Raw genomic sequence first — 23445 nt, forward strand, 5'->3', positions numbered from 1 at the left:
TGGAAGTCTGAAGGCGCCATCAGGTTGCTGATGCACTCACCTTGCAGGTACAGATTGACCTGCTGGCAGCACCATACTCCCTTCCATATTCTTTAGATTGCAAAACCCAGTAAGGAAAGAAAGACATTGAGGTGGTAACAGCAGGATTTGAAAAAATAGCTGTGGAAAACAGTTCACTTTTCAATATTTGTTTATTCAAGAAAAGGTCCCCGTGTGTGTCCTGGTGTTGGTCTCCTTCTGAAGTACCTTTCCTGGGAATAAGGGCATCTATTGAGAGAGGGTTCTGCACATCAACAGTTTCCTAGGTCTTGACTCCCATTCTTCATCACAGTACCCTGAAACAAATGGTTCAGAGAGAACAAAGATTACTCAGAGCAGCTGCTACTGGATTTCTCAATATTACTCCCAGATGAGATTTGCTTCTGTCACATGTCTCCATGATCAAATATTCTAAAGAAGGTCTCCAAAGAGCCTCCATGCACTTTCATCTTATTTATCCCCCTTCTCCCTGCGCCTACAACTCTGTGACTATCTCTGAACACCATTAGCCAAGCTTATTTCCCAGGACTCATATACTTCTTACATTTTGGGAATCTATTAGAAAAATTCACCACCTCCTAAGGATTTTGAGAGGAGTGTATTAATGTTTCTTATTGTCACGAGGGTCCTGGCCATGTGTGATGTGCAGGTGGCCCCGTCTGTTGACTTTGCCTTTCATGCAGAGCTCTTGGTTGTCTACCATCCCTACATCACCCCCACACACTTACAGTCAGATCCTTGACTTCTTGTAGATGTAAATAGCAGAAACACCAAGAACCAGCAGCACTTTGGTTCCAATGACGCAGCCCAGGAAGTAATATATGTGTGATGAAGTGGGCAGGTCTGTCTCTGGGCCTGGAAATCAAGAAACAAGAGATTTCTTAAAGGAACCATCAGAAGTCAATTCTGAGGCAACCTGCTTTCTCCATCTGTAATGCCAGGACCCTTAAACATTCTGAAGCTTTTGAACTTGACTGCTGCTCTAGTTTAGGATAAATTGAGAAATCAAGGTAAGGAGGTTCCTAATCTTTAATCACTCTTCGGCTCTTTCCAGACTTCTTGGTTGTCCTCACTGAAAGAGGGGAGGAGAGATAGCATAGTCAGTGAGGAGAATTTGGTGTTTGATCTACTGACTTTATTCTCAGACTCGAGGGAGTGAGTCTTCTCAATGGGTTCCCTTACATGGGTGGTATGGCACGTGGAGGGCACTGGAAAGGCACAGGGAAGAAGCTCCATTCTTTAGCTAAACCCACAGCAAAGAACTTACCAAAGACAGAAATTGTTAAACAGGTGGCCGGAGCAATAGTACAGCGTGTTTGCCTTGTAAGCAGCCGACCAGAGTTCAATGCCCAGCATCCCATATGGTCCCCCAAGCACCACCCAGAGTAATTCCTGAGTGCAGAGTCAGGAATAACACCTGAGCATCACTGGGTGCTATCCAAAAAGAAAAAAAAGAAGAAGAAATTGTTAAACAGAATGAGCTCACACTGAGGGAATCTACTTATTGAGAGTCATTAGTGCAGTACTCAGGCCTCAGAATGGTGATTAAGGAATGTTAAAATCTATCAGAAAAAAAAGCAAGTGAAGTTCAGCATAACAGCCCCTCAAAGATGTAATAAGAAAATAGTAACTGTACTAAAGTTGTAATATAGTGTGTTAAGTAAAGTAAAGTAAAGGCCCTCCCATTGATCATCGATTTGCTCGAGCGGGCCCAGTAACGTCTCCATTGGAGACTTTGTTGTTACTGTGTCTGGCATATCGAATACGTCACGGGGAGCTTGCCAGGCTCTGTCGTGCGGGCGAGATACTCTCCGTAGCTTGCCGGGCTCCCCGAGAGGGGCAGAGGAATCGAACTCGGGTCGGCCATGTTGGCTGCGTGCAAGGCAAACGCCCTACCGCTGTGCTATCGTTCCAGCCCTAATTAGAGTTTATTTTATTGAGTTGTGATTTATAAAGTACTTGAAAGTATCTAGCAGAGTGCTTGATTCCTGGTTTATGTGTACAATGAAAAGTTTGGGTGTAGCCAACATCCTGAGTTGGTAATGACTGTTGGAAACTTTCCCAAGGTCAGAGGAGGCGTTTCTAGAGGAATTGCAAGGGAAGCAGTGCCACAGTGGGCTACAGGGAGCTAATCCAGTAGTCTATCCAGAGGGCTTGTACTGGTACCCCTAGTTTCTACCTGAGAAATGGGACAGCAGGCATTTCTCCTTTCCAGGTCTGTAAGGGAGCAATGAATCAAGCAGTAGAAATATTTTGCTTTGAAATAAACAGAAAATGCTTCAGAAAATGAATGAATTAAGCCCCTCAGCTACTCAAACGCATTTCTGTCCAGCACTTTTCTCTTAGTCACTTATGAATTCACTCTTGCCTTTCACATGGCCAGCTCAGGTTTGAAACTGGCCCCACATTTGGTCCCCTGAGCCCTACCTGCAGTGATTCCTGAGCTCAGGCCAGGAGTAAGTCTGAGCATAGTCAGATGTGGCCCAAAACAAAAACAAACAAATTGATCAGTGTGCCACTGTTTTACATTGCTTAAAATTTTAAAATGAGGAAATTAAATTTTAATCTTATAAATGTTCTATAAAACAAAGTTAATAGAGTAAGGAGTTTGTCTATAGATCTGGCTTATGTAGGGGAAAAGGAAGTAGATGAAAGGGATCCTTGGGACATTGGTGGAAAAAAATAGCTACTTCTGTGGTGGGTGTTGGGAAAGGTAAAGGTAAAGGTAAAGGTCCTCCCGTTGATCGTTGATTTGCTCGAGCGGGCCCAGTAACGTCTCCATTGGAGACTTTGTTGTTACTGTGTTTGGCATACCGTTTGGCATATCGGTAGCTTGCCGGGCTCTCCGAGAGGGGCGGAGGAATCGAACTCGGATCGGCCATGTTGGCCGCTTGTAAGGCGAACGCCCGGAAAAATATATCACTAATTGCATTTTAGCTCATGGTACTGCACTGAAAAGAAAAAAAATAATAGGACAATTTAATTATGGGCTCCAATTTTAGCTGGATATACAAACAGAACTGTGCTCCTGTGGACACAACCAAATAACTTCCATGAGCATATTTTTAAAGGAAATTTGCTCATTTCCCTGACCAGAGGAAGAAGACAACACTAGAGGAGATGCTGGATTGATGCTGGGTTTTTGAAAGTTTGTGTGTGTGTGTGTGTGTGTGTGTGTGTGTGTGTGTGTTTATGTGCTTTGAGCAGAGTTCTCCCAATAATCTGAGTTGATTTGCCTCATGTTGCATGAAGAAAATATAAGATGTATTTGCTCACATAAACGGATAGTGCAAGTCCTTTAATAATGCCACCATAGGGAAGCTCTTCTCTAATTATCCTAAGGGTAATAATCCCTGCCTCAGGAACTCAGGTGACCTGGATTACCTTGGCCCAATCACCTGGTCTAAAGCAGGAAGTCTTAAAACACTCCTCCCTTATTGTTCTTCAAGTATCTTCTGTAAAAGTCTAAACTCAGGGAATGATTGAAGCAGAAAGGAGATTGTAGATGGGAAATAATTTCCAATGGTAAATGTGTGGTACGGTGGCGATAAATGCAGTTACATTGTCACAAACTAAGGACACAGGAAATTCTTGATTCCAATCACCACACACAGGTGACCAGTGAAACTCAACTAGGCAGGGTTTCCTCTGTCTGCACAGACAGAAGGTTCAAGTGTCATCAGGTGATCTTACAAAACAGATAAAATAGTTGAAAAGTTTGGGATGGAATCACGACTAAGTAGGGTTAGAGAACAGGTGGAGGTGAGTTGACTTTATGGTGAAGGGAAACACTCTAAGGAGAAGCAAGTGGGAGGCAGGACTCCATGAAGGATGGGAACCTCAGTGGTTGAACCTTTTCTGAGACTGCAGTGACAGGACTTGCTCTTGAACTCTGCCCTGACTGTGATGAGCGGCCTCTGGACGTCAGATTTCAGGGTACACTTGACCAGTAAAGTCAGAATCCAGGTGGAACTGAACGTGGGGAAGCTACTCAATGTTTTCCACATTGTTGTAAAGAGACGCCAGGGCTGGGGGCGGGAGGTACCTCCTACCCTCACCTCACATCTATCTGAGATCCGAAGAGGAGAGTGATTGCCTGAAGTCCTTTGTCTTCAGCTCATCCTCGCTGACAGGCAGGAAGCTCCCTGAACTAACACAGCTCATGTGCTCCACGTCACTCATACCCCAGTGCATGTAGCTATGCAGTGAGGAGGGACCATCGCTGACAGGAGGACCCTGACCCCGTATGGAGTAACAGGTGGGAGGTCACAGACACAACCAGGCAGAGCAGGGATGTAGCCCAGGCGAGCGGCTCACCCAGGCTCTCCTCCAGGGCTCAGTGATGCTAGTGATGCTTCCATAGGACTTTCTATGAACTAAAGCCACCACTTCACTGATGAGGAAACTGAGGATTCCAGACACTGAGACATTCACAGCTTTGGGATGACAGGACAACTGCTTATCTGCTGAGGACCAACCCCATGAAGAGAGTGCCGCTGAGGATAAAGAAACAAGACAGAAACGAGAGTAGAGCGGGGTCACAGGGCTTAGCACCCTTTGGACTGTGAGCTGCATCCATTCCCTGTGGATCACACTTATTGCCTTACACCAGGATCCAGAACTGGGGAACAACATTCTTAGCATGGGAACAGATTCTGAGCCTTGGAGGGGAGCTTGGGTGAGCCGCCTGCCTGGGCTACATCCCTGCTCTGCCTGATTGTGTCTGTGACCTCCCACCTGTCACTCCACACGGGGTCAGGGTCCTCCTGTCAGCGATGGTCCCTCCTCACTGCATAGCTACATTCACTGGGGCATGAGTGAAGCGGAGCACATTACAAGCACAGTTGCTCTCATAAGAGCTACTGTGGGTCTGTTTTCTCATACCAAGGCAGTTTGGTCAAGATGGAGCACATACAGGACCATGCCTCAGTGCTTTTCCACATAAGGTCGCACCAGCATTCTGACACAAGGTCCCATTTTTCTGCCCCGCAAAGATCCTTCCTCATCCTGTCTAACTTAACCCTTAGTTCCCAACACCCATCTGTTCTCACTAGGCTCATTGCATCTCGGACCTTCCCAGAAAGATTGGTGGGTTTTAGTCACCTTCTATGTGTAAGGAGACTGATGCACAGGAGGAAGCTGGTTCACAGAACCTTCATCTAGCCCCTGGTTTGGGTCTACTCTGTGATTCTGGGCAACGACATCTCAGATCCTTTCAACTCTCCTAAATGGAGTCAGTTATTATTGCCATTTTGGAGATGAGAAGACTGAGACCTCTGAAGATTGTCTCATGACTTCCCATCATCTCATCAGGCAGCCCTGACTGAGGAATTTTCCCTGGCTGAGACTTTCCAAGGTCTCCTGCTCTTCTCAGAGCTTACAGTGACTATGTGAGTTTCCCTGAATCATAGGAGGGTTTCCTGACAACCCTCCTGAAAGTGGGCAGCCATGGTGACTGTCAGCCTGAGCCGACAATCTCTGCCTTTTAGGGATGCGTTCTCAGTGATGTTTCTCAAACAAAACGAAGTGCAGTCCTGTTCTCTTGCCTGGCTCCTCATAGGAGAGAAGAGGATTTAATCATTTTGGAAAAGAATCTTTCGTCACTGTGATAACCCTTGTTTCCACTGTACTCAGAGCAGAGCTGGGCACATAGTGGGTGCTGAGGAAAGAGAAGATGCTCCACATTGAGGGGATACTTCAGAGAGCTCCCCCCAGGTGCAAACTGCAGGACTGCTGAGACCTCGGTGTTCTCAATCTGCAAAGGCAGGTGAAGTAAACTGTCGCACATCCAATAATGAATACCAAAGCCTCACCTGCCCTTAATTGTTCTCATGAGGGCTGGTCTTTCTGACTGTTGTCACATAAGAGGACAAAGGGCCCCCAAGAGCACTCATCACTTACTGTGACACGGGTGCCTGACCCAGATGTGTTCACCTCTTTGTCAACATTATATTTCCAAAACCTCACACAGTAGTATGTTCCTGCATCCACTGGGCTTATGTTAGAGATTGGATGGAAAAGTCCTTCTTGTCACTCCCAGTGGCATCTGAAGCATTGGGCACTCGTGGGTGTTGGCTGCCTCCTCTGAAGTTATAGATCTCTTCCCAGCTCTTGGGAACCACTTGGTAGTGCCCTCAGCACGCACGGAGTTCATGGAGCAGTGCAGAGTGGCGGTCTCTCCCAGGGCCACCCACACTGACTCAGGCTGGTTCACCTGCAGCTACTGACCACTCCTGAGGGAAACACAAGCAGCTCTTCACACATCCTTGTCAGCCTAGCGTTTTTTCCAAGAGTCTGTAGCAACCAACACCAGTGACTGAGTGTTCAACTTGATGGGCCTTGGGTTCAGCACATTGTTTGAATCTTCACATATTTTTCCCACCATGATCAGCTTGCATCACAGCTTGAGTGTGATGCAAATAAGGAAACTAAGGAACAAGAAGGTTAAGGACATGGCAGAGGGAGAAGTTTAGAAGCCTTCTCTGGGTTGTCTGGCCTCAGCCAACACTCCTGTTTCTCCACTGTCTATCTTCAGGGAGTGTTAGATTTTCTCTTCCTTGTATTGTGAGGAACTATGAGACTATTTTGATCAAAGAGTGTGCTCAAAGGGATGGAGGTGCCCCTGGGATATCACTAGTCGGGCAGGGCCTCAGTAAATGCACCCTCGTCTTCCCCAGATGATGCTCCTGGTGGTGTCTGCCCCTTAGCCAGAGTACTGAATGAGAGGAAGGTATAAATTCTAAAATACATCAGGAGATTTGGTTGAATATGGTTTCAAGTCCCTGAGCTTTTCTGCTTTTGTAATTGCCTGATCAGTATATATTGGTATCAGAATTCTGCTGTGACAATTATCCAAAGCTTATTGCCTTAAATAATAGAATATTTTATCAACAGATAAATGAACATAATGTGGTATGTATACAAAATGGAATATTTTCATCCCTACTCATTAATGAAATTCTGATCCAGTCTATAATACTATAATACAATACAAATGAACCTTAAAATTCTATGTTAATTGAAATAAATCAAATGTCAAAAGAGAAATATTTTTCTACACATATGAAGTACCTAAAATGGGCAAAATGTAATAGACGATAAAGCCCCTTGAAGGTTGGGAGTGGTAAGATAAGGGTAGTTATTTGGGATACACAATTTCGTTTAGGTTGTTGGAAAGTTCTAGAATGGTGTGGTACTGATGATTTCACCATTTGAATGTACTGGATTACCACTAACTTTTATACCTTTAACAGGCTAGTTCTTGTTATGTATAATTAACACAATAGCAAGTGTGTCCTAGAAGAAGGCTATTAGTCTTCTGTTTGGGCTAAATGACTTAAGGAAAAAATATATCATGTGTGATACCTGAGAAAGGTAGACTTCTCATAAATGGGTATTTGAATGTGGAGATAGAACAGGCAGGCAAGAGAGCAAGAAAGAGCAAGCTTCAAATTTGTGTTTTGAAAAGAACAGAGTTCTTAGCTTTGCTTGGACAAAATAGCTTAAGAGTTGAGGGACCGTGAGTCATCCAAGATTTTTCATACCAAGCGAAGGACTTCCCAGTTGGATTGCCTTCCCAAGGACTAGGCATGAACTGGAATCATACAGAAACACAAAAATGTTCCTTCTGATATGAAGTATCTCATGATTCGGGTAGCAGATCTGCAACAGAGGATCAGACTGTTGTTGGACCACGAGTAAATTCCGTGTTCTTTTTCTGTTTCTTAGATGCTGAAGAGGAGAGATTTGTGGTTCCCCTCTGTATGTGTGAGCTGGTCAAGTGCACCCACCTAGCACACGTGTGACTGGCCTGGCTCCTAAATGGGTGCTGCTCTCACAGGGCACACCAGGCTTGTTACTGTGGTCAGGACCTCTGTCAGTTTGGATTTGAGTTAGGAGAAGATTAGGGACTGCAGAAATAGTACTGGGTTCTAGGCCCTCTGCTGACTATGGTTCAATACCCAGGTACTGCATATTGTGCCCTGAGCATTCCCAGAAGTGATCCCTGAGCACAGAGCCTGGACATCACCAGATGTGGCCCCAAACCCAAAACTTTAAACATAAAAATAAGAGAAGATGATTGGACAATGGGAAGCTGTGTGACAAAAGTGACTGTTTATGTGACAAAGTGGGAATAATTATGACTGAACCTTGGAGAGATCAGTAAATTGAATAGTGGAGAGAGGGAAGAAGAGAAACCAGAAGGTTGACAGAAACCAGGCAATGGAGAAACTCTGCCCTCTGCGTATTCATAATTCTCACATTCACACTCTAGGCCAGAGCTTTCCCCCCAAATCGGGACTTTGGGTACGAATCTCCTGGGCCTTGATTCTTAGTTGGAAGTAAACATCACACAGTTAACATCTCCAACCTGAATTTCTCATTTCCTCTCATGTTCTCACTATCAGCTTGATTCTCCCAGATCTCAGATAGCAAGCCCTTGGGTTTTTCTCTCCCACTCCAGCACTGTGCACCAGGAAATCCTGTTGACTCCTCATCAGCACGCGTGCCAGAGCCGAGCTCTTCACTTTGTCTTTACCAACTACTGACTTGTCGCCGTCAACTTGTTCTGTGTGCATAAACTCATTGACTTCTGAAATTCTCTAGTTGTTTCTATGTCTTGTCTAGTCCATTCTCAGTTAAATGCAGAATAATTTCATACTCATCTTGGAACAAGTGTCTTCTCTCTGCAAAACCTTGCATTGTCAACCTCATTTTTTTTAACACTGCAAAAACAAATGAGCAATATCAAAGCAAAATCAAATTCTTGAGCATAACAGGAAAAATTTCTTCTTAGGGTCCTTGCAGATGTTATTCCCTCTCTCTCTCTCTCTTTGTTTTTAAAAATTTTTATTAGTGAGACATCATGGTGTACAGTTGCAGACTTACACATTTTTGTGCTTGGGTTTCAATTATACAATGATCAAACACCCATCCCTCCACCAGTGCCCATTTCCCACCACCATGGATCCCAGTATCCCTCCCACCCACCATTCCCCCCATCCCACCCTGCCTCTGTGGCAGGGCATTCCCTTTTTTTCTCTCTCTCTTATTGGGTGTTGTGGTTTGCAAAAGAGGCAATGGGTGACCATCATGTTTGGTCTATAGTCTACTTTCAGCATGCTTCTCCCATCCATCCTGGGAGGATCCTCCCAACACCCTTAACTTTGCGCTCCCTTTTTTGTCTGAGCTGTCTTTTCCCCTAGCATATGCGACTGGCCTCCAAGTCATAGAGTGAACCTCCTGGTACCAATTTCGGCCACTCTTGGGTGTTAGTCTCCTATTTTGTTACTTTATGTTCCCCAGATGAATGCAATATTTCTATGTCTATCCCTCTCTTTCTGAGTCATTTCATTTAACATGATACTTTCCATGTAGTAGAACTTGTATGTAAATTTCATGACTTTGTCTTTTCTAACAGCTGCATAGTACTCCATTGTGTAAATGTACCAAAGTCTCTTTCTTTCTTTCTTTCTTGCTTGCTTGCTTGCTTGCTTGCTTGCTTGCTTTTTGGGTCACACCCAACAATGCACAGGGGTTATTCCTAGCTCTGCACTCAGGAATTACCCCTGGCTATGCTCAGGGGACCATATGGGATTCTGGAAATCAAAACCAGGTTGGCCACATGTAAGGCAAACGCCCTACCCGCTGTGCTATCGCTCCAGCCCCTATTGCCTCTCACTTTCCCACCCCAGAAATCCTCATGGTCCATTCTGTACAGACTTCTGAGCTTTGCTCAAATCTGCCTTTTCCATCATAACTATCAACTGTTGTTTGAAACACATCTCATCCTTCTTAGTCTTTTACCCCCAAGTATTTTGTCTGAAGTACATTTATATAAATAAGTATGTTTCTATATATAAATAAATATTTACATTTGTATGTTTTGTATAACAAATTATTTTTAAAAATTTATTTACTGGGTCTATGTCACAGTGATTCAATAAAAAAGTTTAGTAAGTAAAGTAAAGGCCCTCCCGTTGATCGTCGATTTGCTCGAGCGGGCCCAGTAACGTCTCCATTGGAGATTTTGTTGTTACTGTGTCTGGCATATCGAATACTCTCGGTAGCTTGCCGGGCTCTCCGAGAGGGGCGGAGGAATCGAACTCGGGTCGGCCATGTTGGCCGCTTGTAAGGCGAACGCCCTACCGCTGTGCTATCGCTCATAAAAAAGTTTAAAAATTATTTATTCTATTTTTAATTGAATCACCATGAGATACAATTACAAAGCTGTTCATGGTCATGGTTCCGTCATAAAACATTCCAACACCCATCCCTCCACCAGTCCACATTTCCCACCACAAATGTCCTTCCCTAATTTCCCACCTGCCCCTCTGCCCCTGCTTCCCAGCCTCTCTCTATGATAGACACATTCCTTCTCTCTTCTCTCTCTCTGGCTCTCGGTCTCTGTCTCTCTCTGTCTGCCTCTCTATCTGTCTGTCTGTCTGTCTGTCTCTCTCTCTCTATCCTTTTATGGTTTACATTACAGACAATGAGAGGTATTATGTTTGTTCCTTGTTTTCAGCACACAGTTCATGTCCAGAACAATCACTTTCTTATATATCAGTTTAGTTATCTATTATGACTCTTTTACTCTTTTTTTTTATTGAATCAAAATTGATTCATTGAGACAGCCTGCAGAGTGTTCTCCTCAGGTAAAAATGCAGGACTCAGTAACTTCAATATCTTTGATCTCTAAAGGCAGGCAAAATGGACTGTGAAGCCAATCCAAGGACAAGCACCAGCTCCTCACCTGGCCTAAGTTCTTGCTCTCAGAAGCAAGGTTGGCCTGACTGACCGTGGTCACAAGCAGGACAACTGACCCCTAGAGCACTCACCTTTTACGGTGACCCGGGTGCCTGAACCAGACTTGAACTCCACATCTTCCACATTCCCCTTCTGGAACTTCACGCAATAGTAGATGCCCATGTCAGCCGGGCTGATGTCACGGATGCGAATGGAATAGTCTAAGTTGTCTCTCTTGGTGGTATCCAAAGTACTGGTCACTCGGGGGTCGTGGCCTTTGCCACCGAAGTTGTAGATCTCCCGCCGGCCACCCACTTTCTCCAGGAACCATACCACTTGGCCCACTGGAAGCAGGGAGGTCACAGAGCAACGCAGAGTGGCCGTCTCTCCCTCAGCTACTGACACGAACTTGTCAGGCTGGATCACCTGCAGCTCCACATCCTGCCCAGTCACTCCTGAGAGAAACATAAGCAGCTCTTCCCTCATCCTTGTTAGTCTGTAGGTTTTCCTAACTCTCTGTTAGCAACCTACACCAGTGACTGAGTGTTCAGCATGATGAGTTCAGCACATGGTGTAAATCTTATATTGCCTCACCATGAACCTCCGAGTGTGAGTGTGCTGCAAAGGAGGAATGTAGGAACCAGGAGCTTAAGGACATGGCATAGAGGGTAGTTTAGGAGCTTTCCCTGGATTGTCTGGAATTAGCAACTCTCCTGTTCCTCCACTGTCTGGCCTCGGGGAATGTTGGACTTTTTCTTTGCATTCTTAGGAACCATGAGACTAATGAGTGTGAGCAGAGGAATGGTGGTGCCAATGAGATATCCCTGAAATATCAGGGCCTCAGTAAATCAATACTTCTCTTCTTCTCTGGTGTCTGCCCTCAGCCAGAGTACTTGGAGGAAGGTGTAAATTCTAAAATACATATAGATATTTATAGGAAGCTGAACATGGTTCCAAGTCCCTGAGATTTATACCTTTTAAATTGCATGATCAGTATATGTTGGTGTCATAAAACTGTTGTGACAATTATCAAAAGCTAATTGTCTTAAAGTAATAGACTATTTTCTCAAATCTCCATGGTCCATCCTATACAATCTTCTAAGCTTTTCTCAAATCTGCCTTTTCCATAATATATCTCAAACTGTTGTTTAAAACACATCTCATCCTTCTTACTCTTCTACTCCTAAGTACTTTGTCCATAGTAATTTGCATTTTTAATTCACAAATTACTTTTTTTAATTTAATTTTTATTAGTGAAACACCATGAAGTACAGTTGTAGACTTACAAATTTTTGTGGTTGGGTTTCAATTATACAATGATCAAATACCCATCCCTCCACCAGTGCCCATTTTCCACCACAAATTACATTTTAAATATTAATTTATTGAGTCTATCTCACAGTATTTCAATAAAAAGTTTAAAAATTATTTACTTTTTAATTAAATCACCATGAGATGGACAATTACAAAGCATTCATGGTCACGTTTCAGTCATCAATATTCCAAACCCATCCCTCCACCAGTGCACAGTTCCCACTACCAATGTCCTTCCCCAGTTTCCTTCCTGCCCCTGCGCTCCCGTTACCAGCCTGTCTCTATGGCAGGCACTTTCCTTATCTCATGTTTCTTTCTCTCTCTGTTTCTCTCTTTGTCTCTCTCTCTCTTTGTCTCTCCCTCTCCTTCTCCCCTTTTCTCTCCTTTACAATACAGGTAATGAGAAGTTATTATGTTTGTTCCTTTACCTGTTTACAGCACACAGTTCTTATACAGAACAAACAAATTTCTTATACATAAGTTTAGTTATCTATTGTATCTCTTTATTCTTATTTCCCACCAATAGATAACTCTATAAAAGCAACTATTTTCTCTCTATTATTCACCTGTACACCCCAATTTATTTAACAATTCCTGATACATTGTGTTCGATGAATAAATAACTGCATGTTTACAAATGTGAACAATATGACACTTCCTTGATCCTTGGGGTTTTATTTTAATGATAATTTTAGTGGTGATTGCATAAGAAACTGTTTCCCAAGTAGATAATTTGGTACCAAACAAATGCTGCTTGCATGTGGGCAGGAAATAGAGGGCCACAGGGAGAGAGACCTAGGAGCTTTCTTCTCTACTCTTCACCCCCATTTGGGCAGCAGCTGTAGAGATAACAGGGGCTGAAAGTATCTGTGTAGACTGATGAGTATTGACAAGGGTTAGAGTTAAACTGTGAACTCTAGAATCAGACTGCCTGAGTTCAAGTCACAGGTCTCCTTTTACCTTAAGTGACCTTGAACCCCTATGTTCCTCTTCCCTTTTTTCATCTGTGGGTTAGGGGGGATAATGTTGCTTACTTCAGAGATCATCATTCTAGGAGAGAATACTGTGGCATTTCCAATCGGCAATTCGTGAATGTTCAAGAATGTGAACATGTATCAACATTGTATTTCCTGTGGTGGTGAAGCTTCAAGTGACATAAGAGGATGTCACTATAGATACAAAATTGTTTTTAATAATAATTATGGAAATGAACTGCAAATGGAAATGTAAAAAAATTTTGCACATATTAAATTGTGGAAAGGGATGAGTAAATTTAGAAAAGCAGAATATGAGGTAAGGAAACAGAGACAGGAGCAAGTAAACCTCTTTTCATGTAAACTGAGAACTACTTTAGTAGAGGCTCAGGGACAGAGTTCTAGTAGAGCGTTGGCCTGTGGTGTGTGAGACTCTGTTTTCAGTCCTTAGTTTTGTAGAGGATGGAGAGGTCAGGGAAAGGGGAGGGGAAGTGGGAAGGAAGAAGGGGAAAGGGATGGGGAAGAGGAAGTGAAGGAGAAGCAAAGGGAAGGGGAAGGGGAAGGAGGGAAGGAAAGGGAACGTCAAGTTAGGAAACAAAGTTTTTTGGGGGATATAAAGAAAGTAGCCACTGAAATTCAGAGCTCAGTAAGAAACTTTCTGTTCTCTACAGCAATATAGACTCCTGTGTCTTTTGAACAATTGTATGAGTTATTTCAGTTAAAATGTGAAACTAATGTTCTTTTTTTTTTTGCTTTTTGGGTCACACCCGGCGATGCTCAGGGGTTATTCCTGGCTCATGCACTCAGGAAGTGCTCGGGGGACCATATGGGATGCTGGGAATCGAACCTGGGTCGGCCATGTTGGCTGTTTGCAAGGCAAACGCCCTTCCCACTGTGCTATCGCTCCAGCCCCCCAAATTAATGTTCTTTACTTTGAAAAAATCCCTATATATTAAAGTGGAATTATAGTACCAGGACTAAGTCACTGGTCTTGCATGAAACCAACCCTGATTTGATCTCTGACACTACAAAGGGTCCCAAAATACAGCCAGAAATGATTTGTGAACTTAGAGCCTAAAATAAGCTCTGAGCACTGCCAGGTGTGGACAAAGTACATCCCCACAAAAGTGAAGAAGTTAGTATATATAAATAAGTAAACAATAAAATGTAGGAAAAAAAGTATGTGAATATTCAGAGCTAACTGTGATCTTTGGGGATCTCAGTTATGGTGGTATCTATTGTTCTTCTTTTCTTCCTGTATTTTCTAATTCTTCTGCTTTCCTCTGAAAGCTAAAGAGAATAAAAAGATGATCTAAATTCAAACAAGATCTGAATCTTCACTACCTGGACTTGATTCTTGACTGATCTACTTACTGACTTAAGTGTGTGTCAGTGCAAAACTTACTTCCACTCACCATCTGCAAATCATAGTCAGTGGTCATAGCATTTGAAAGAAATGGTGTAGGATTACAGAAGGTAACACACACAAAACTGTCATGTTATTTTAGTTGCATTATCTTTTTCACCATCAGTGTTAACAACTGCAGGCAATGGGTTCACAGAGAAACAATTCTGACCCTTCCTTTCTATCTGAGATAACAACCAGTTCATGACCTTCCTGTGAGTTTAATAAAGACTTAAACATCCACAGAGAACTTTGATAATGGGGACTACATTAGAAGTTGCTTACCTGAGAGTCCCAGCAGTAGAGTCAGCTGCAGGTGGGCAGGATAAAAGTAGAACCAGAAGTCCAGGACTGGCATTCCAACGACCCAAGAAGTCTGCAGTGTTGAGTGTTTTTTTTTCTGGCTTGACCAAATCTGCCTGGTGCAGAAAAGTCCCTCCTTCCCTGACATGAGAGGAAGTGACTCTCACCAGTAAAATGACTTCAAGACAGTAATTGCTCTACATCTAAGCATTTCCTGCTTTGTCATTGTGAAAGAGGAGTCAGGCAGAGAAAAGGGTTGATCCTGAGAAGTTTCAACCAAGTGTTCTCAGTGAGATTTGCTCAAGCCTATTACAGATAATGCTTCCTCCTCACCTTTGGTCCCCTGCTGTCTCCACTTGAACTTTTATCCATCTTGGAGTCTTCATGGAGATTTTCACAATCAGGAGCTCCCAGGTCAAGATTGATGTCTGGCTGTGAGTTTTGTCCCAGACCCTCAAGCTTCGGGATCCTGACTGTGATGTGCTTAAGGTTACATTCTGCACCAGCAGGCATAGTTCAGATTTGAAGAGGATTTAGAGGACCCCCAACAACTTTGGGATAGACTCATACAGCTTCTGAAAAGCCTCCCTATTCCAACCATTTATTAATGTCACCGGCAACATTTAGTGTTGATGTAACAGTGCAACCTGACTCTAATATTCCAGTGTTCCAAACCGGTGGTACAGGAAGAACCATGAGAATTTCTGGGGGGAAAGTTTTTCTGATCAAAAACAGCAAGTGCTTCATTTTCTCCAAGGTCAGAGGCAGCAGGTTGCAGACGGACCAGACATTGGGATGGCAGCTCCCTGTGTGTGTCTTCCTCTACTGAGCTATCACTTGTCTGTTGTTCTCACTCTACTCTTTCCAAAGGGTTTAGCACTCACTTCTGTTGTTCATCGATTTGCTTGAGGGGGCACCAGTAACATCTCCATTGTGAGACTTGTTGTTATTGTTTTTGGCATATTGAATACGTCTTGGGGAGCTTGCCAGGATCTGCCATGTGGGCGGAATACTCTCGGTAGCCAGTATCAATATAGGTGAAGAGCTTGGAACAATTGTGAAAAGTTCTTCTCTTTGCCTTCTCCCTGGAGGTTCAGTAGCTCCCTTAGGTGTTGAATATGCTCCTTCTGCTGGGAAGTACTTGCCCAGTGCAACCCTGATTAACAAATCCCCAGTTTCATGATCATCAGCAATTTCTCTTCAAGTGGGAGAAATTCAATGGGTCTGCTTTCTCATATAAGGAAGTTGTATGTAAATTCTTCAATTCTGGGCCCTCTGGTGTAGTTTCAGTTTCTCCCTTTGGTTAGAGTCTTCTTGTTCCCATCAGTAGGATCCTCAGGGGGCCTGGGACCAGCTCAGGTGAACAAGGTTGAAGAATGAGTGCCACCATGGATTAATAAGCAAAACAGAAATGAGAGTAAAAGGTGTGGTGCTGGGGGCTAAAAGTTTCCCGGACTGAGAACCCATCTGTCCTTGTAGAAAGTTGTTTGTTGCTTTCCATCAGGAAACCAGAATGAGGAACAACAGTCATTGTTGGTTGGTTAAGGGGACATAAAACTTTGACTCTAAGCATAATTATTCTTTCTTATAAGGACTATTCTGAGCCTTGCTCCTCCATTACTTCATGCCTTGGCAGTTCAGGACAAACATTTTCCTATGGGTCTGCTTTCTCATACAAGGAAGTTGGGCCACAATGGAGCACATACAGGACCTTTTCCTCAGTGATGAACCAAGTCCACCAGCGACAGTTCTAATCACTAAGTCCCTGTTGTTCTGTCCACTCAATCTGCTTCTTTGACTTATCTAAGATAAGCCTTACATTGCAGCACAGACCAGCCATGTATGAACAATAAAAAAAAAGATTTTGAACACTTTTCAATTCTTAAATGTTTTTCAATTTCATGGCAGAAAGTTGGTTATGTTTTCACAGATCAGCCATGTATGAACAATAAAAAAATAAGATTTTGAACACTTTTCAATTCTTAAATGTTTTCCAATTTTATGGCAGAAAATTTCTTGTGAAATCACGTTTCTATGATATCAATTTTTCTTAAGAAATTTTTTCATTTCTGAACTGAATAATGGGAGTGACTTGTTTTTGTCTAGGAAAAATTTTTATGCCCAGTTTTATTTTATTTCAATAAAGTAGCACTGTAGCACTGTCCTGTAGCACTGTCCTCCCGTTGTTCATCAATCTGCTTGAGCTGGCACCAGTAACGTCTCCATTGTGAGACTTGTGATTACTGTTTTTTGCATATCGAATACGTCATGGGTAGCTTGCCAGGCTTTGCCGTGCGGGTGGGATACTCTTGGTAGCTTGCCAGGCTCTCTGAGAGAGATGGAGAAATCGAACCTGGGTCAGCCGTGTGCAAGGCAAACGCCCTACCTGCTGTGCTATCGCTCCAGTCCTTCAATAAAGTAGTTCACAATGATTTACCAATTCAGTATTCCAACACCAATCCCGCCAATTACTACCTTCCCACTGCCTTAATTATCCACCACCACTCAAGCCTGTCATGTGGAGTAATGTATAAAAACTCCAGGAATCTGAGATTTTAGATAGGGTGATACAACTTGTCACTCTCTTGAGAGATTTATTTATGAGTCTCTGGATCATGGCCATTAATGAGTTTAAATGGCACTGTAGGTGGTTTGTGGGCTCTGGGAAAACAGGAATATGGGTTGAGGTTGCCCATTCACAATTCCACAAGAGTCTGTAGGTCACATAAGCTGCACACCTGAGGTTTTCAGCAGATTCATTGTTATGTGTGAGGGTCTCAAATGAAGCCTGTGGAGATTGGCCTTAAGTATGGTGGCGATTGGGTTCTGGAGGTTTTCAGCTGCCGGGTTTCTGTTTAGGATGGTGGAAGGTACTCTCCCACCCCATCCAATTGTCCCAAATGAAGTTCAGCCTGGCATGGTATCTGGGGTCATCTCTGCAGCTGTGGGTCTCTTGTGAGATTGTTTGTTTAGTCAGAAAACAAATTTCTTTTTTTTTTTTTGACAGATTGGATCCTGGTTGGATTAGCCTTTTGTATTAGTTCTTTATCTTTTACATAATTAATTTCTAGTCAAGGTTTTTCTTATTTATTCTTGTGCTTAAGTTGGATTTTATATATTGTTATTTTTCTAGTTTATTGGAGTGTGAGGTTAGATTGTTTCTCGTTAGCTTCTTTTCCCTGATAAACAAAAGTATTGATAAGAACTTTCCTCTACTAGAAGAGTAGTGTGTTCATTAGGTTAGGCTAGCTTGTGCTGTTATTGTCACTCATTTTGAGGAATTTTTAATTGTCTTTGAAATCCTCTTTGATCTGGGAATTATTCGATAATGCTATTTTCCAAACATTTAAATTTCTTCTTGCTCTCTTTTTGTGGTTAATTTGTCCCTTTATAACACTATGATCTGAAAAGAGATTGAAGAGCATTTCTGTTTCTGTGACTTGTCTATTTGTCCTCATATACGATCCATTCCAGAGAGATCCCTCTGTGATGAATAATAATGTGTAGTTACATTTTGGGGTACTTGGATTAGATGTGAAGAACCCTGATATCTATTCACAATAAATATTCCAATTCTTCATTGAGGGCTTGTGTAGTTATTTCATCCCTCAGAAGCTTAAGACACATTATTTTCCATTGTACATAGGACATTCTCCAAGAAAGACCATGTGATGGGCCACAAAACATACCTCCATAAATTAAGATGATAGAAATTATATCAGCCATCTTTTCAGATCATATGCACTGAAAATAGAAGTGAATCACACACAGAAATAGAGAATCTAATTAAAGATCTGGAAATTAGACAGCTTAATGTTGAATAACAAATGGGTCAGAGGAAATCAAAGAGGAAACTGAAAGATTTCTGTTGACAAATGAGAATGAAGACACAAGCTACTAGAACTTGGGAAATACAGTAAAAGCAGTATCAAGAGGAAAATTGATAGATCTGCAAGTGTTCATCAGGAAAGAAGAAAGGACCCACATCAATAACTTTACCTCACAGCTTAAAATATTCAAAAATAACCAACAAAAGGAGCCCATACCAAGCAGAAGGAAGGAAATAATAAAATATAAAGCCGAAATCAATGAGCTGGAAACCTAGAAAACAATCCAAAAGATCAACGAAACCAAGAGCTTTCTCTTTGAGAAAATAAACAAGATGGATAAACCACTAGTTAGACTCACAAAGAAACACACAGAGAGGAATCTAATAAACCATACCAGAATTGCAAAGGGGAACATAACAACATACACTGAAGAAATTCACAGGATTATCAGAGATTACTTTGAAAGTCTTTCCAGCATTAAACAAGAGTACCTTGAAGAAAAGGACAAATTCCTGGATTCTTATACCCTCCCAAGCTGGACCGCGATGATTTGGAATACCTGAACAACATTGAGGAAATTGAAATGGTAATCAAAAGTCTTCCTCCCAAAAAAGTTCAGACCCAGATGGATTCACTGGTGAATTCTTTCAAACCTTTAAAGAGAGCCCATTGTTAATCCTTTTCAAGCTTTTCCAGGAAATTGAAGAAACAGAAACACTCCACACAGTTTTTATTAGGCAAAAATCATCCTGATACCCAAAGCTGACAGAGACCCCACAATAAAAGAAAATTTCAAACCAATATCCATGATGAACACAGATACAAAGATCACCAACAAAATACTAGCAAATAGAGTCCAGTGATTCATCAAAAAGAAAATACACCATGACCAAGTAGGATTTATCCCAAGGATGTAAGGATGGTTTAACATTCGCAAGTCAATCAATATAATATGCCATATCAAGGGGAAAAAAAGAGAGAAATGATCATATCATATGATGCAGAAAAAGTTTTTGACAATATCCAGCACCCATTCAAGTTAAAAACTCTCAACAAAATGGATTTGGAGGAACTACTTCAATACACTCAAAGTCATTTACTGCAAACCCTCAGCAAGCTTTATTGTCACTGTCCTCCTGTTGTTCATTGATTTCCTCGCGCGGGCCCAGTAATGTCTCCATTTGTTTTGAGACTTGTTGTTACTGTGTTTGGCATATTGAATAGGCCACGGGTGGCTTGCCAGGCTCTCCGAGCTTTATTGTCTGTGGGGAAAAACTAAAAGCCTTCCCTCTAAGATTGGGGACAAGACAAGGTTGCCTGCTATCACCACTTCTATTCAATATAGTACTGTGTAGGATAACATTGCCACAGGGATCTTATTGGTTACACCCATCACAGTGCTCCCTAGTCACTCCCATTCCTCTGTTTATCTGTAAACTCTTCTCTGTGCTCTCCTCCCCAGCCAGTTAATCACCTTTTCTCCCTAATCAGATTCTGTTAGCTTGTAAGATCAGATCCTTCTTAGGACACTGAACTTGTATTGTAAGTTATGTCCTTTGCATAGTTTACCTTAAAACAATGTCCTTTCTGTATGAACACAGAAAGACAGTTAATATTATGCTTTGTAAGTTGGGAGTTGATTGACTCCGAATAATACTTACTCCTGGGCATCTGCTTTATTGACTCAGTTGCCCTTAGTTCCTAGTACCCCCAAAACAGGATCCCAACGAGGGACTGAATGGACCCAGGGAAAGCTGTGAGCTACCCTGGCATCGAAATGGGCCAGGCCAAAGCGCCACGATACTCAACTACAAGTTGTGGGCATGATCATGGACAAATGCTGTCATGATCCAAAAGTAAGTAACAAGACTAGGACCCTGCTGGGGCTAGGAAGACTAACCTGGCCTGAGGACTGTATATATATAATATATATATGTATATATTTATATATATTGAGATGTCCTCAGGAAGAACCAAACTGTAAGTTTATCTCTTACTGTGCTCATACAGAATGACATTGCTAGAAATATTGGAAGTAGACTTACTACAACTATTTAAGTAGATTACTATCTGAGGAAAGAACACACCCTTGTTGGCATCCCACCTTTGAGCAGATATCCTAGTAATCTGGAATAATCTCTTTAGATGAGATTTTATCCTTGAGTTAATCTCCTCGAGGAGTGATCTTACCTCTCTTTGCTGATTTGTTAATGCAACCCACTTTTTTGCCACCACCCTACGTGATTGCTATATAAACTAAGACTGTAAGATCTAAGGGGGCTTGGGGCTCAAGAGAGCAGAGACTGAGGCTCAGGCTGAGGCTCGGGCTCGGGAGCTCGGGCTCCAGAGGGCAGAGTCAGAGGTGAGAGTGAAGATTGGAATAAACTACAATTGATATCGGCCAGCCTGGCCCTCGCTCGTTCCTTCGCCTGCCCATTGCCATCGACCTCGCTGAGGTGGGGGGAAATGACTCGAGACTACCGAACATGGGTGGCAGGAGAGATAGAGTACCGCCAGACCTTTTGAAAACACACAGTACCGGAAGTACTTGACATAGCAGTTATGGAAGAAAAGGATATAAAGGATATCATATAAGAAAGGAAGAGGTCAAACTCTCCCTATTTGAAGATGACAGAATACTATACTTAGAGAACCCTAAAATCTCTACCAAAATGTTCCTAGAAACAATAGACTTGTATAGTAGAGTGGCAGGTTACAAAATCAATACCCAAAAGTCTATGGCTTTCCTATATGCAAACAGTGAATGAGAAGAAAGTGATATTAAAGAAACAATCCCGTTCACAAAGTGGCACAGGAACTCAAGTACCTCAGAGACATCTTAATTAAGGAGTTAAAGAGACTGTACAAAGAAAACTAAGAAACATTACTTCAAGAAATTAAAAAGACACAGAAAATGGAAACACATCCTCTGCTCATGAATTGGGAGAATTAACATCGTCAAAATGGCAATACACCACAAAGCACTATACAGGTTCAATGTTGTCCTTCTAAGGATACCCATGACATTTTTGTAAGAAATTTATCAAACACTCCTGAAATTCATATGGAAAAATAAACACCCACGAACAGGTAAAGCAATCCTTGGGGGAAAAAAGATGGTGGCATGACTATTCCCCACTTCAAACTCTACTACAAAGTGATAGTGATTAAAACAGAATGGTAATGGAATAAAGAAAGAACTGTAGACCAATGGAACAGAGTTGAACTCCTGGCACAGACCTTAAAATATACAATCACCTCATCTTTGACAAGGAAGCAAGAAATATGAAGTGGAGCAAGGAAAACCTCTTTCACAAGTGATGCTGGGAAAACTGAACAGCTACATGTATAAAAATGAAGTCTGACCTCTACTAATGCCATACACAAAAGTATGATCAAAATGGATTAAAGATCTCAGTGAAAGTCATATTATGCAAAATAAAGCATATTTATTGTCACTTAAAAATTAAAATAAAAATCATTGGTATAAAATAATGATAAATATAAAAATTAATCCTTAATTGTCAATAGGGAACCCCAATAAGTTTGAGGATGAGGGAAGCCAGATCAGATAACTCTTGACTATAGATAAGGGCCACCCCAGTGCAGTGAATAGGCAATATTTGGAGATGAAAAGATTTGTCTTGTTTTTCACATTCTAATGATTCTTGCTCATGTTCTAGAGAGAGGTCAGGAGTCAATTCTCTGAGTTTGCTCCCATGAACATTGTTCTAAAGTGTGGATGAAATAAAAAAAAATTGGGTCATCAGGATGGAAGGAGGGTATCAGGGTCTTGTGGATGTCTCAGGAGAGGGAAGGCATTTAAAATGGATTCTGAAGCTTCTTTTCATCCCAACTTCTTTTGGTCACACCACTCAGAAAGTGAAGGTGGTTGCAGAGACTAAGGTGGTAACAACAGGATTTCTAGGAAATAGCTGTGTAAAACAGTTCATACTTCAGTATCTGTTAATTCAAGGAATGCTCCTCTGGTGCTGGTGTCCTGGTGTGGCTCTCCTTCTGAAGTACCTTTCCTGGATATTTGGGCATTTCTTGAGAGAGGGCTCTGCACATCAATGGTTTCCTAGGTTTTGCCCCCATTCTTCATCACTCCCACCCTGTCAGAAAAGGTTTCAAGAGGATCAAGATTCAACACAGCATCTGAAATTGGATTTTCCATAATTGTTCTCTGTGAGAATTTCTTGTCTCAAAATATTCTAGAAAAAGTCTCTGATACCCTTCATGCACTGCTCCTTATTTTTATCCCTTTCTTCCTTTGACTAGAACTCTGTGTCTATCTCTGAACACACTTAACCCACTCTTATTCCAAGGACTCATCGTTTTCTTGGATGTTGAGAATCTATTAGAGAACTTCACCATCACCCGAGAAATTTGAGGGCAGTGTGTTGATGTTTCTTAACTTCACATGGGACCTGGCAATGTGTGACTAGCAAGATGGCCCCTTCTTTTGACTTTTCCCTTGATGGAGATATCTCTACTCTAACATTCCCTCCACGACTTACAATCAGATGCTTAACTTCTTGTAGAGGTAAATGGCAGACACACCAACCACCAACAGCACCTTGAGACCAAAGAGGAAGCCCAGGAGGAAGTGTATGTGGGAGCGATTGTACACGTCTGTCTGTGGCCCTGGAAATCAAGCAACAAGACTTTCTTTAAAGGAACTATACAGAAGTGAATTCTCAGGAAACTCTAATTACATTTGTGATGGCAAAACCCAACAAATTCTGAAACTTTTGAACTTGACTGCTCTTCTGGTTCAGGATCAATTAAAAATCAAGGTAAAGAGTTCCCTTATATTGGGGCCAGAGCCATA

General features: G+C 42.2%; 1 protein-coding gene across 1 annotated transcript; it reads right to left on the minus strand.

Moving 5' to 3' along the window:
• Positions 1-214: 214 nt before the first annotated feature.
• Positions 215-14847, minus strand: LOC130030390 (signal-regulatory protein beta-1-like). The gene is made up of 4 exons (XM_056121649.1): positions 14764-14847; positions 10878-11240; positions 768-894; positions 215-335 (listed from the first exon to the last, which is right to left on the minus strand). The coding sequence occupies exons 1-3, from the start codon at positions 14834-14836 to the stop codon at positions 770-772; spliced, it is 561 nt and encodes a 186-aa protein (XP_055977624.1). The 5' UTR covers positions 14837-14847; the 3' UTR covers positions 215-335; positions 768-769.
• Positions 14848-23445: the final 8598 nt, after the last annotated feature.

The sequence above is a fragment of the Sorex fumeus genome, unplaced genomic scaffold (genome assembly GCF_029834395.1).
Source record: "Sorex fumeus unplaced genomic scaffold, SorFum_2.1 ptg000044l, whole genome shotgun sequence".
Lineage (NCBI taxonomy): Eukaryota > Metazoa > Chordata > Mammalia > Eulipotyphla > Soricidae > Sorex > Sorex fumeus.

Bases quoted from the DNA above. Each gene is read 5' to 3' on its own strand.
- LOC130030390 (XM_056121649.1), bottom strand. From the start codon at position 14,836: ATGCCAGTCCTGGACTTCTGGTTCTACTTTTATCCTGCCCACCTGCAG. The intron at 11,241-14,763 runs GTAAGCAACTTC...TGTTTCTCTCAG, and splicing joins TCTACTGCTGGGACTCTCAG to GAGTGACTGGGCAGGATGTG. The intron at 895-10,877 runs GTGAGTGCTCTA...CTTGATTTCCAG, and splicing joins CACCCGGGTCACCGTAAAAG to GCCCAGAGACAGACCTGCCC.